This window comes from Phyllostomus discolor, chromosome 6, assembly GCF_004126475.2.
Source record: "Phyllostomus discolor isolate MPI-MPIP mPhyDis1 chromosome 6, mPhyDis1.pri.v3, whole genome shotgun sequence".
In the NCBI taxonomy this organism is placed as follows: Eukaryota; Metazoa; Chordata; class Mammalia; order Chiroptera; family Phyllostomidae; genus Phyllostomus; species Phyllostomus discolor.
In genome coordinates this window covers 79809724-79824000 of record NC_040908.2, presented here as the reverse complement: position 1 = coordinate 79824000, position 14277 = coordinate 79809724, and the positions used below count along the sequence as shown (strand labels likewise).

General features: G+C 46.8%; 1 protein-coding gene across 6 annotated transcripts in view; it reads right to left on the bottom strand.

Moving 5' to 3' along the window:
* Window positions 1-11946, bottom strand: part of TMPRSS13 (transmembrane serine protease 13) — a 39308-nt gene extending 27362 nt beyond the window's left edge. For all 6 annotated transcript variants that reach the window (XM_036028503.1, XM_036028504.1, XM_036028505.1 and 3 more), the window contains exon 1: window positions 11767-11946. In XM_036028503.1, coding sequence (XP_035884396.1) covers window positions 11767-11787 — 21 coding nt within the window. In that variant the 5' untranslated portion in view covers window positions 11788-11946. The remainder of the gene's footprint in view (window positions 1-11766) is intronic.
* Window positions 11947-14277: the final 2331 nt, after the last annotated feature.

The following is a 14277-nucleotide window of genomic DNA, read 5'->3' as shown; positions in this document are numbered from 1 at the left end:
TGACATCCTCTAAGTGTTTTATGTATATTTACTCATTTAATCATTAGAACAACCCTATGAGGTAGGAATTCTCATTATCCCCATTTTACAGAGGGAAACAGAGGCAGAGAGACTAAGCAACTGATTAAGCTAGCAGAGCCAAGATGAAAGCCCAGAAAGTCAGGTTCTAGAGGCCATGCTCTAACCTCTAGACTTTGCTGCCTCTTAGGGAAGGATGTATGAGATAATGCAGCAGCTGATCATAGCAGTCAATCAGTGAGTTCCAGTCCTGTTGCCTCCTGGCAACCCTGAGCCGTTGTTTGGCCTAAATGTGGAAGATGGAGCCAGTGGACAGTCAAGTGGATAAGTAGTGCTTGAGCAGCCTCTGCTGTGAGCCTGCAAGGCCCCCAGCCCCTGTCACCAATTCAGGCACCTTCTCACCTTCCTCTGGCTCCTCATAGAGATCTCTCCACCCTTCTTCGTACCATCTCTGCCTGTTAAGTCCCCTCTAGAAGTCCCCAGAGCAGCAGGGGAAGCTGGGAATTGACCTGGTCCAGGGGTCACATCTTATCCTCATTATAATTTCTGCCAGACACTGACTGGCTGCCCAGAGAGCAGGCCTCCTGAAAGCAGCAGGAATGGTGAGAGGCACATTTGTGCTTGGGGACCCTGCAATGGAGGCACAGTCTGCAGGGGCACATTGAGGGCACAGGATCTGGACCTTGGCCTCTCTGCTTCCCTCCCTCACCTTCCACTGTGCTTAAAAGCATTTGGCATTATTACAAGGCAGACCAGTTACTAAAAAGTCCTCATGAAATTACCTAACCCAAGTCAATACCATCATCCCTACCAGGCAGGTATTTGCATTTTGTTTGTTTGTTTTGTTTTGTTTTGTTTTGTTTTGTTTTTGTTTTAATTCCCTCTTCTAAGAGTCCAAAGTAATTAATTTGATCACTTCCTCATTTTTCTGGAGTCTGTGGGGTGAATTCAAGGAGAAATCCCCAGTCCCTGATCACAGTCAGCTTGCCAGAAGCAGGGACCAGGATCAGCCCCCTCAGGGAGTTACTGGAGCTGATCAGTGGATGCCCCAGCCAGCTGATCAGGGTATACTTATGTGTGTATAGATGCTTGCCACTGCTGAACCAGAACTCAGATTCCCCCTCACCCACATTGTTTGATTTCCACAAAATAAAAACAGATAAAATTAGCCCCTGGAAGCCTCAAGGAGAACAGGACTGGGGTGGGACAAGGAGAGATAGTGAGGCTATGTTGAAGCATAGAGTGCAACAATTGATGGCACTGGAGGCAGGCAGACCTGGGTCTCAACCCTAGGTCTAGCAGCATGACCTTGGGAAAGCCACATAACTTTCCTTTTTCTTTTTCATTTTCTTAATCTATAGAATAGGACAAACAAGCCTGAGGTCTCAATGAAATAAGCAAGAAGCTCTTGCCCATGTCTGGCACATGGCAGTGGGACAGGAATGAGTCTCCACTGCTACAAGAGCACCAACTGTGCTGAGATTGAACAACCATGGGGCATGACCAAAGGGCTGAAGGGTAGTATGAGCTGATCTTAGGGAGAAAAGGGGGTGCTGGACAAAGGCCAGACTGAAATCCTTCAGTGAGAGGGACAAGCCCTGGCCTTCCCACCACCGGGGACCCAAGCCTCAGCATCTGGCCAGGACAGTGGCATTGTGGCACCCAACTGGCTTACTTTCAACTCTGTAATGTTCTCAAAGTCTTCCCCAGCCTCAGGGAAAGAATTCTCATTATTCAATTCAATAAAGTGATAATAGCTTACACAGGTGTAGAACTTGACAGTTTACAATAATGTCCATGTCTCTGCCCTCATAAGGTCCTCACTCCATCCCTGAGAGGCTGACACTTTTAGAATCACATTTTACAGATAAGCAAACCCAACTCAGAGCTTAGATGCCTCAGAATCATATAACCAGGAACCTGGCCCAAGCCTGTGTGCATCCGAGACCCCTGCCTGCTTCTTCTTGAACCCAAGTACAAGTACTCATTTTGCATTTGTGCCATGGCTAAGAACTTGGGCTAAGGCCCTTGCAGGGTGGGAACACCACAGGGAGCAAAGGAGTGGGACAGGGGGTTCCCACGAGGATCTTGGTCTTGTTGAACTTGCCAATGGGAAGCAGGGTTAGGTCCAGTGACCTGCCAGGACCAGGCAGAACCTGGTGGATAAGAGCAGCAGTGTCATAGTCATCAAGCACTCTCTAAGCCAGCTGGTGACTCTGGGCTAGTGACATTACCTCTTTACACCTCAGTTTCCTTATCTGTACAGTGAGCTAATCACCCTGCTTCATAGCATTGTAGTGATAGATGGTACACGTAAAGTAAGGACTTGGTGACCATTAGCTGTGATGATGACCATTTGTGTCTGTTTGTTTGTTAAAGATGCTAAGCTAGAATCAGAGAGATGCAAATTAAAACCACAATGACATGCCACTTCACACTGGTCAGAATGGCCATCATAAACAAATCAACAAACAACAAGTGTTGGAGAGGATGTGGAGAAAAGGGAACAATAGTACATTGTTGGTGGGAGTGCAGACTGGTGCAGCCACTGTGGAAAACAGTATGGAATTTCCTCAGAAAGTTAAAAATGGAACTGCCTTTTGACCCAGCAATCCACTCCTGGGATTACACCCTAAGAACCCTGAAACACCAGTCCAAAAGAACCTGTGCACCCTAATGTTCATAGCAGCACAAATTACAATAGCTAAGTGTTGGAAGCAACCTAGGTGCCTATCAGTAAACGAATGGATCAAAATACTATGGTACATTTACACAATGGAATAATACTACACAGCAGAAAGAAGGAGCTCCTACCCTTTGTGATATCATGGATGGAACTGGAGAACATTATGCTAAGTGAAATAAGCCTGGCAGTGAAAGACAAACACCATATGATCTCACCTATAAGTGGAACCTAATCAACAAAACAAACAAGCAAGCAAAATATAACCAGAGACATTGAAATTAAGGACAAACTGACAGTAACCAGAGGGGAGTTGGGGGGGGGGGCGGGGAATGGGGGAGAAAAGGAGGAAGTGCTTTCAGGAACATCTATAAAGGACACATGGACAAAACCAAAGGAGGGTTAGGATCAAGGGTGATAAGTGGGAATGGCTTGGGTGTGGGGGAGTGCTGGGGAGAAAATGGAGACAACTGTACTTGAACAACAATAAAAAAAAGCAAATGGGACTTTAAAAAAATCTCCCTCTGTATTCCAAGCTCTTATTAGGACAACCCACAGGGATGTTTTCCTTGGCAGGTTTACAGAGCATTTATTAGCCAGTGAGCTCTCCAGTCTAAAATTTAAGATAATTTGAGAGACTCATAAGGACTTGGACTTAGTGCTTTAAATAAATTCAGAATGATAAGTTTTACCAGTGAATTTTTACTATTGAAATTATTAAAGAAATGCTCAACTTAAAAAAAAGATGCTGGGCTAGAAATAGAAAAATATGTGTTTAAATATGGTTCCATCCATTTCTTACTGGGTTACTGAGGCAAGTAAGTTCACACTTTAGAGTGTCTTCATACAGGTAAAATCTAACTAGTCTTGCCTCCTTCCCCCAGATAATGCAGGAGCCTGGTCTATAAATATGTATAACCACAATGAAGATACCACTCATCAGGTACTTTACTTGATCCCATTTCAACCACGTAACAGCTCTTAGTGGTTGGTATTTTAAACTTTATTACAGAGATTTTGAAACTGAGGTCCAAGATGGTTAAGGACATGTCCCAAATTCACACCTCAGGTAAGTGACAGGGCTTGGATTCTAATCAGGCCTCCTAGAAGCAAGTAGAGTCTGGACCAACAATATCCAAACTGGCCCATAGTACTTCCTTCATTTCTTTGAGGCTTACAATTTGCTAAGAGCTTTCACACCCATTATTTCATTTGATTTTTACAAGGCTCCTAGTTAGCAAGCTGGACAAGAATTATTACCCTCTACTTATACATGAGGAAACTGGGGTTAAGAGGAACTAAAGAGCATGCCTAAAGCCCCTAAACTTGTTGGTGATCTTGTAGGGACTCTATCCTAATCTCCTGATTCCCACTCAAGATCTCAGGCTGTCTCCACCTGATCAGGACCCAGAGACCCCAGTCTTGTTAACCCATCAAGATGGGTAGGAACAAAGCATCTAGCCTGAAAGAGGGCTGAGAGGCAGGCAGAGGCCCAGAAGAAAATGTGTGAAGCCTGGGGGAGGCTGGAACAGTGGGAGGGAGTTAGAACACAGAGGAAGAGGCTCAGTGGAAAGGAGGGGCAGCCAGAAAAGCAGAGAGGAAACCTCCTGAGCTGTGTTTGCTTACCCTGCCCACAGGTAGGTCCCAACCACCCTTTGCCGCCTTGGCCAGCAAGGAGGAGAGGCCTTGGGGAGGTGAGTCCTGGGGTCTAGGCACTCACCTATAAAAGATACTACAGCTACTCTTCTTAACCCATTTCACAACATGCCACCCCACCCTGCTGGAAGTTCTGCCTGATCAACCTACAACAGCAGTAACTCATTTCCTTTTCTCAATTCTTCGAGTGCAATGCTGAGATTCCAGCTTCCCTCCCAGAAGACTGACCACACTCTCAGAACAGATACCTTGAGCACATGGGGAAGAGGGAGGGGAGCAGATGTCTTGCCCAAGGTTCCAAGATACAAGGAGCAGAACCCAGACCAGAAACAGCCCACCTCCAAGCCTTTGCCAGTGAGCAGAAGACCCAGAATTGGAACTCCAATGAGCAACTCCTGGGCCAGGGACTCAGGCTCCCACAACCTGTTTACAGCCCAGAGGTTCCTCAGCTTGCAGGTGAATAGGAAAGAGTCAGAGTGGAGACAACTCTGGGCCATTTCCCTGGCCTAGCATCGCCAGTCATTCTCCCCTGGACCTGACTGTTCTCCCACCCATCCTGGATGGTATCTGCAGTTACCCCATAGTGTGGCACAGTCATGAACCTTCACCATGTAAGGAACAAGGCCTACCCTCAGGCTGTCTTTGTGCCTCTGCAGCTCCCAGGGGTCCCCAGTCAAAACTCATCCAGCCCCCTTAAGATGATCTGGGGCAGGATGTGGCATGGCTGGGAGGCAGGCAGGGCAGGGATCCATAGGAAGACAGGGAGAAGGCTGAAAATAGCAGTTCCCAGAGCTGGGGCTCTTCCCAAGAACTTCCCTGGACAGAAATCAATAATGATTATTATTCCCATTTTACAGACAAGGAGGTAGAGACCCCAAACATTTGCGTGCTTTATCCAAAGTCACTCAGGTATATCTTAGTGAATAATAGGGACAAAAACCCAAGGCCCCATATACCTAGTTTCACTGCTCTCTATGTCATGGCTTCCAGGGGCAGGTTCCCCACTCCAAGGTGAATGGGGCATTTTTATGATTTCCTGTGGCAGACTCTGCCCTGTGGGCCCTTACCTGGTGGCAGATGGAAGTCAACAAACCCCTTGGCCTCTCTGGGCCTCCTGTAGGCCCAGCCAGTGATGCCACAGAAAAGAGGCTGGTGCTGAATGATGTTACAGCCACTTCATGGGTTGTTTCATGTGTGGCCATGGCCACAGATTTAATCCTGGGCTTTTAAGGGCACTGCTCTCCAACCACAGACATTGCCCTATGAAAAGGCCTCATGCTACACCTAAAGGATGTGCACCAGCAGTAGCAACTGCAACACATCTTCATGGCCCGAGGGTATGTCCTTGGGGTGCCCTGAAGTCCAGCCCAAGTTGCCCGGGCCTTCCTTTATAAAGGCATCCTGGGCACAAGCTATCAGAGCTCGAAGGATCTTGAAAACTCTCTAGTCCAAATCTTTATCCTACTAATGAGGCAATTATGGCCAGGAAAGGCAGTGTGAGCTGTCTAAGGTCACACAGCCAACTGGGGGCAGTGCCAAGACTAGTACCCTGATCTTCTGGCTCCTGTCCTTGAGCTGTCACACCTCTCTGTGCTCTCCCACTGCCAGATAAGTGCTCTGACAGAAATAGTCCCTCACCAGACCTAGGCCCTTGTGGCAGCTTTTCTCTCCCAGTGCCCTGAGTACCAAGGATATTCAAAGAGGTGCACATGTTACAGAACAGACCCGGCACAGGGCGGGGGATGAACAATATACTATTACTGAATGGACCACCCCCCCTTGTGCTCTGGGGGTCCCCCACCCCCGTACTAGGTTTGCCCTGCCCACCACCAGGGAAAGACATCTCTCAATGCCAGACATTGGTGAAAAGGAAAGGAATTATTTATTTAAAAAGTTATACAGACTTAGAGTAATGACTTAATGTCTTCATTAAAATACTAAAGTCCTTTAGAATATCCAGAAACACACACAATCCTTCCTTCTCCCTCTGCCCAGTCCAGGGTACCATATCCCAGGAAAAGAAGTAGAAGTCCATGGCTCAGGCAGCCCCTCGGTACCCGGCACCATCAGATATGTCACCACGGTGATCTCCAGTTAATCCAAAATTATGTGGTACCTTCTCATGGCCCACCAGCAAGAGTCCTTTCACCCCTTTCCTTCCCCTTCCCAGCAAGGTCTCTCCTGCTTCCTAAGCCACATGGCAAAAGGGAACACCCCAAAGCCACATGGTCCCAACCCTGCAGCATGGCTGCCACGCCTGGGTTTTAAATCCCAGCGCCAGTCTTCCTCTGCAGCCCCATTTCTGACTCCTCCCACAATAAGTTACACCTGCCAGCATTCCTGTATTTTTCTAGCCTTTCTTGGCTGCCAGAATAAGTCCAGGGAAGGTGTGGCCCCATGGCATGGAGCCAATCATCTCTAATCTCTCATGCAGGCACTGTAACCAGGGTCAGTTGCCTCTCAGTTAAATCCTGGGTGGAAGTCACTCTCATCCCCCTGGCTCAAAGCAAGGGCACAGCTATTTAACATATCCATGAAATCAGTTAAAACCTATAGATATGTTAAACGGCCATGCCTGAGGTTATTTGCAAAACTGTTCCTATGCAAAACAAAACTCTAAATGGCCCTGCTTTGTGTGTTCCATCCCCTAGTTCAGACCTGTGGCAGGTGAGGACATCCCATATTTTTAATATTTCCTAGATACCTTGAGTTCTGGACCCCATTACAAATCCCTATTTGGGGTCCCCCTGGCTGCACCCTGTTGCAAACATAGGCAGGCCCCCAGGCTGACACCCCAGCCTTCTGGGCTAGGCTGGAAGAGGTACCCCCAGTCCACAATGGAAGCATGAGAGATTACCAGGAAAGCTCAGGAGCTTCCTTTGATGAGACCTAACAAGCCCCCTTGTCTGTTAGGAGACTGGGGAGCCCCTGGGCCAAGGCAGGGGAGTCCTGACTCCATTTCAATGTGGACTGGCCTGGACTGAACTGACTTCCATGGAAGTGGTCTGTGTTGGGGTGTAGATCATGGTTTTTCTCCCATTTTCACTGCTCAATCCAGGCTTTACCATACAGGGCTCCCTCCTCTTATCCCCTGCCTGAACCCAGAGAAACCCCACAAATACAGGCTCCCCTCAGTATACTGGCAGATGCCCAGAACCTCCTCCCACCCAGCTCCCAGCACATGCAATATTAACCTGAGAGATCTTGGTCAGCCTAGAATCAAACTGGTCTCCAAACTAAGTAGCCAGAGCCATGAGACCTCTCTTGCTCCAGGTATGGGATACACAAGGGCATCTTACTTCTGCTCCTACTCACCTGTGCGATCCAAGGGGTAATCACATCCCTCTCAGCTCCTTAATCTATAAAATAAGGAAGTGGACAGCCCACTGCTTCCCCACAGGCTTTCACAGCACATTTGAAGTTTCCATGGAAAGGCCCAGGAGACCAGCTTAGGAGGTGCTGGGCTCCCAGTCCTTCACCCCACTTCAAACAGATTCACTTTTCAGTTGTATGCAACTGGCTCCACATAAGATTTCATTTCAACAAAAGAGCTTGCTGCTATTAACTTAAACACTGCTGGCCTGGGTGAGTGCTAAAGTTATGTATAATTTATGATGCCTCCTATACATATGAAAGAGCTTTGGGGTCTTGTTGGACCAGAATCAAAACACCTTCTTATTTGTTCATTCATTCATTCATTCATTTGTTATTTATTCATTCATCAGATAGTTTAAAGAACATTATCGGCCACTGTTGCCAAGCAAATAACATTTGATTACCTAGGAACTTACTGCCTCAGTTTCTCCCCATGTGCCCTCTCTGCCAATGCTGGTATACAATGGGTGCTCCCTGGACAGTACTAGTATAGCTTCCCTATTAGATGAGCCAGCCCCCACCTAGTACTGCCAAGGCCTCCACTTGGCTGATAAGGCCCAGAGTCCAGGGTTCCTGGACTGGATTCCATGCTGTGCCCCACCCAGCACCCTGCACATCTGGCTGGACACAGTCCACCTCCATTTGATGGGGGAACTCAAGAGTTGGAAAAGTTTAGTTTTAGATAATAGTTAATAAACTTAGTAATGAATCCGTGTGAAAAAGTATTATTTCAGGAACTGAAAATGTGACCCACACTGCTTCCAGGAGACCACAAGCAATTTGACGTTTGTGTCCCAGGGGAACTGCAAGCAGTCAAGATGGTATCTGAGTCATCATGTTCCAGAGAGACATCCCACTGCCCAGGACACAGGACACAAGACACAGAAAAAGAACCACCCAGGACAGAAATGCCGAAGACACAGATAAAGAATCACAGGTCAACAGGTCGGCGGATGAAAGTATGCTGAGAAATTGCCAGACTGCAGCTTTAATCTGATTAACCTCTTTCCTGAGTCCCAAATCCCTTACCTACACTTTTTTTTCCTGAATTCCAAACCCCTTACCTACACTTTTTCCCTGCTTATAAAAAAAGGCTGGCTTGAAATGAAATGTAAGACGGTCTTTTAGGGTACATAACCCACTGTCTTCTCAGATTGTCAGCCATCTTAATAAAGTACCAATAAAGATTCAATCTCTGTCTCCACTTATTGGTTCTGGTAGTGATAGGCAGCATGAATGCCGACTTTTCCGGTTTCACATTGTTGCTGTACCAAGAGGAAGCTGTTTTGCCAAAACAAGACACTTAAGCTAAGTGCCTATTGTTACATCAGTTGGCCTTCCTGCCCAGCACCCCAGCCTGGAGCCCCAAACACACACTCCCACACATCCACACTCATTTTGGCCTAGTCAGAGGAGCAACACAGGGATGACCCAGGTGGAAGTCTGCTTAGTACCAATGACATGAAACAGAGGTCCCAGGTGAGAGCTGCTTGCCTGCAGGAGTGAAGGGCTTGTGCCAGAGATCCTAAAGGGACCTGCACTATGAAGTCTGGGGGATGGCTGAGTGACCTGGGCCTACTGGTCTGCCATCTTGGGAACCTGCCCAGCCCCCTCCAGGGAGGGGCCCTCATCTGAACCATTCCTGGGGCCTCCCTCCATTTTCTTGTCCACAGCATCTGTGGTCTTGGGCTGGCTGAGAACTTGTTCCACTTTAAGAAAACCCAGTATAAGAAAATTAACTCTGCAAAGGATTGTTGCTTTTATCAGTGACTCCACATCAGTCTTTCTTTAATAAACATTGCATGTCTTTAAGCATGAAGAATAAGCCTCATAAGGCACAAAATATACACTATTTTTCAAAAACAAATATGCATATTCAGTGTGGTGCACCTGTAATCCCATTCCATATAATTTCAGAGACTGTCATTGGACCACAAAGGGGCTTCCAGGGGAAATTTGTCCAACCCTCTTATTTCGTAGGTAGAAAAACTTAGGCATGGAGAGAAGAAAATATTTGTGAAAAATTTTAAAGGAGCCAAGATTAAACCATAGATGGTGATGATAACAACAAATCTTAACTCTCTGTGAATCTACCTCTACCTCCATCTCCATCTCCATCTCCATCTCCATCTCCATCTCCATCTCTATCTATCTATCTCTATCTCTAGTTAAGGCAGATGCTATTCTAAAGGAGGCTTACATGTGAAACTATTCTAAGACTCCTTCAAATAGATATGATTTTTATTCCATTTTACAGATACCGAAAGTCACAGCTAACCTGGAACTTGGTCAGTGTTCTGTCTACCACATCATGCACCTCCTCTTTGGAATACAGAGAAGCCAAGAAACTTCTCCACACCTCTCCTGGGATTCCTCTGAAGACCCAACCTGCTCACATAGGAGCTTCACTGGGCCACCATCTTCTTCACAACTTTATGCAGCTGAAGAACAATAAAGCCTTTAGGGAGAGGGTGTGGCCTAGTTTTTCCCAGTCAGCCCCTATTCAATTTCATCTATTTTAAGAAGCCTTCTGCCGATATTACTGAGGCAGCTCTCCCTGCTCCCATCACAGATTCACTGTTTTAGCAGTTCTACCCTAAACAAGGGGGTACATTTAAGAACCTTAAATAAGGAAGTAGTGGTTCACTTCTTTCATTACAACATAAGTTAGGACAGCCTCCCTGAATGAACATGGCACCAACCACACAATTTGACACTTAATTCCACCAATAATGGAAAGACTGTTCTTCACCATGTGTCCCACCAGTGTCCTTCCACGTTGGTCCCTGACCCTGGACAGAAGTGCTTCCTAGGCTGATATCCCCCCTAGGCTGACTTACCCTACAACCCTTCAGATAGCTCAGCCCTTCTCACTCTGTGTTTAGACACCATCACATTTAGACTCCCAGCAGGTTTCCAAGGAACATGACTGTGACTGTGGGTTCAGTGTCTCCATGCCCCAGACAAAACTCCATTCTCTTTGTACGTCACCCTTTTTGCTTACTACAGGATCCAATGAGCTCCAGAGACCTCACGTCAAATGACCTTGGTGGGTGGAAACATGAACCAAGGAGACCAGAGCAGGGAGCAGAGAAGAAAGCCTGGGAAATAAAAGTCAAAATGGGGCTGATGAATGATGGGGGCTAAAAGTTACAGAAACACATCTGGGGTTCAGAATGGACCACATGCCAGAACATAGGTTAAGCTAATCCTTCTGGAACCCAGTATGTCCCATTCTTCCCAGAGTCTCAGATTCTACTACTTAGGTAAAATGCAAAAGAAGATGAAAAGGTATAGAAAATAAGGCCTAAGAAAAAGTTGGAGCCCAAGAGGAATGTCCCCCAAGAAAAGAAAGCTGAGGCACAGTTGAACAAAGTCTTTGAAAGCTTTCATGTGTATATGACTGGCTTTTCCACAGAAGACCTTCAGCTGCTCTCTACCACCACCAAGGGCAGAAGATGAGGACAGGAACCTGAACTGTGGCAGAAGGAGTTATGGATAAATGCAAGAAAGCACTTTCCAAACATGAATATTATTAAGCCCAAAACTAAGTGACGAAGGCAGATTGAAAATTCCCTTGATCTTAAATGCGCATAGTGATATTTTTAAGGGCGGTTTATGAGTCTAGTGAGAATATAGCTAAGATAACCCAGAAGCCCTGTTAAAATGCTAAGGTTCCATGATTCTCAAACCAGTAAAGGTGACCTCTAGTAGCATAAGTGTCCTGGCTGGGGTGCTCACAGTACACAGAGCAGAAGCCTAGTATTCAGCCACACACACCTGAGGTGCTTCCTGATCAGACCCCAAATCCTATCAGCTTCTCTTTCCTTCCTAGAAGAGTCCCTCCTAGGAAGCATGATAAAATGAGGTCAAGCAATCTTGATCCCAAGTAGCTACAAGGAAGAAAAGGCATGTTCACTTTCCCCCCAAACCTGAGGCACACCAGTAGCAGTGTCCCCCCCCCCCCATCTCCCAGCCCTATCCCTGCTTCCTCAGTGCCAGGAGGTTCTGGCCCATGGCCCAGGGAAACTCACCGGGCGGCTGTTCCTTTCCATGGTCTCTGGAAAGTTGAGGAGGCTTCCAGACTCAGCTGATATCAATGGGAAGATCCATGTTGGCCCCTGGCTTCCTGGGCATGTGGGGAAAAAAGGGCTGGAGGGCCGAGGGCCAACCCCCACCAGAAGGGTGGTGAAGCAGGTTGGAAGGCTGGGATGTGTGAGGTAATCCCAAGTATAAACAACCAGGCAGAACTAGCCAGACCTGTCCCTCACCCCTCCCCCTCTTCCGAGGCCATCCCAGTTACTCAGTGAATACCAAATGAGTGTGAACTTTACTCCTGAAACTGCCCCCACAAAGTCAGTCAGTTGTGGGGAACCCCAGGGTGCCAGAAAGCCCTTTTCAAAATGAGATCCTGAGAGATAGGGCTCAGGCCCTCTGAAGACAGTCTAACACAGAGGACCTGAGTCTAAAACAGGTGCTCTTGGGCAACTAAAATATGACCCTGTCCGCATAAGGAGTGTCCGAGGCCAAGGACCAGAGCCTCAGCCAGGGCAGGACACTGTGAACCTTTGTTTCCAAGGACAATGTGTTCACACCCCCAGTCAGGTCACATGGACTGGCAAATTATTTTTCCTGAATTTTATTTCTACAAATATGCTTAATAAAGAAATTTAAATCAAATGACCTCAATTATGTACATAGTGAATTCTGTCTACTGAACCAATAAAATGCTATGAAACAACACTTTAAAGCCAATTAAAATAAAACCTATAAATATCTGAATGGAAACCGTTCCAAGAAACATCAGACTGACTCATGGTCCCACACCTTGCCCCATTCTGACTCTCAGAGTCACAAGAACAAGAACTGCCACAAGAGAGGTGCTCAGCACCTCCAAACCCGGCAGAGCTGCTGCTGAGAACTGCAAGGTGAGCAGTGGAAAAACCTGCCTCACTGAGCATTTAGGAGTATAAAGATCAGAGAACTGCAGGTTTTGTGGAGATTGAAGGGAGCTCAGAGAGCACTAGTGGTTCAATCTCCTTGTTACTCAGATGGAGAAGCAATCTGCATGAATCACATCTGACAAACAGCAGCAGCAGCAGCCATAATAATAAAGTGCTAATGTCCTACTGAATACTTCATATACAGCAATGCCATCCATCCATTCTTCACTCACTCATTCAACAGCTATCTATGGAGTGCTTCTGATAGGTCTGGCACCAGTCTAGGTGCTGGGGACTCAGTGAACAAAACAGGCAAAGACCCCTGTCCTATGTCACTAGCAGTGAGGCACACAAAAACAAATAGACAGGTAGGTAGGTAGGTAGGTAGGTAGGTAGACAGATAATACAGTATACTAGAAAGTGAGTGGTGCTACGGAGAAAAGCAAAGCAGAGAAGGGATCAGGAAAGCCAGTGGTAGGTGGGTTACAATTTGAAATGGAGATCAGGGAAGGTCTCATTGAAGTGACATTTAAGCTAAGACAAACGAAATGACTATTATTCTCCCCACTTACATCTGAGAAAACAGAAAATTTCAGCTCAGAATGGAAGCTGTCTGCTCCAGTTTAGGGTATCTTGAAGGAAATCTAATCCAGAGACAGAACTTCTCGAGGGCCTGGGTAAGGACACCAGGTTTTTCCAATCTTGGGTTCTTTTGGGGTGTCAGTTCTCTGGCATCCAAGAGAGCAGAACTCAGCCACAGGTCACATCCTCTTCCTGCTCCCTTGACAGCAGAGGGATCCCTCCTTCTCATCTCTTCCAGAGAAGATGCTGGGATTCTGTCCTGCCCCTCCTCTTCCCTTTTTCCTAGGGAAGCACCCAGCAAAGAGTTACCGGGGAGCTACCAGGCTGTCACTGAGCCTTGGTTTCCATAGGCCAGACCTGGGGAGCTCCACTCAGCCTCTGGGGATGCCCCTGGCCTCCCAGGGTTACCTTAGCTTCATTCCTTGAAGGTCCCCCTGACCTCTAAAAAGAGCTCAGTCTTGCAGTTCTAAGCCAGTCAGTGAAGATGGAGACCCTGACTCTGATGTAACAGCCAGCAACCTGAACTTGGTCTTCAGCTTTACCAGGTGGAAAATGGTGATGACACATCAAACTAGAGGATGTGTTTAGTGCTGGGTAGGCTCTGAAGAAATGTCAGTTTTATTTCTTGTTCTATTCCTTGGCTTCCATCAGAAACAAGTTGGCCCAACCCAGAGGCCTTGCCAACTAAGCCATCTGACCTATTGGAAATTCCCATCTGCCATTGGTTCAGTTCAATAAGCAATGTGACTGCTCACCACCAGGCTTCATGGTGGTGGGCAAAGGATGGCAAAGAACAGCAAGGCAGGGACCTTGTCCTGGAAAACACAAAGTACAGTTGACCCCTAGACAATGCAGGGGTTAGGGTACCAATGCCCTCCACAGTTAAAAATCTAAATATAACTTTGGACTCCTCCAAAACTTAATTAGTAATAGCCTACTGTTAACTAGAAGCCTTACCCATAACATAAATAGTTGATTAACAAAAGATTTTATATGTTATTTGTATTACATTTTGTATTA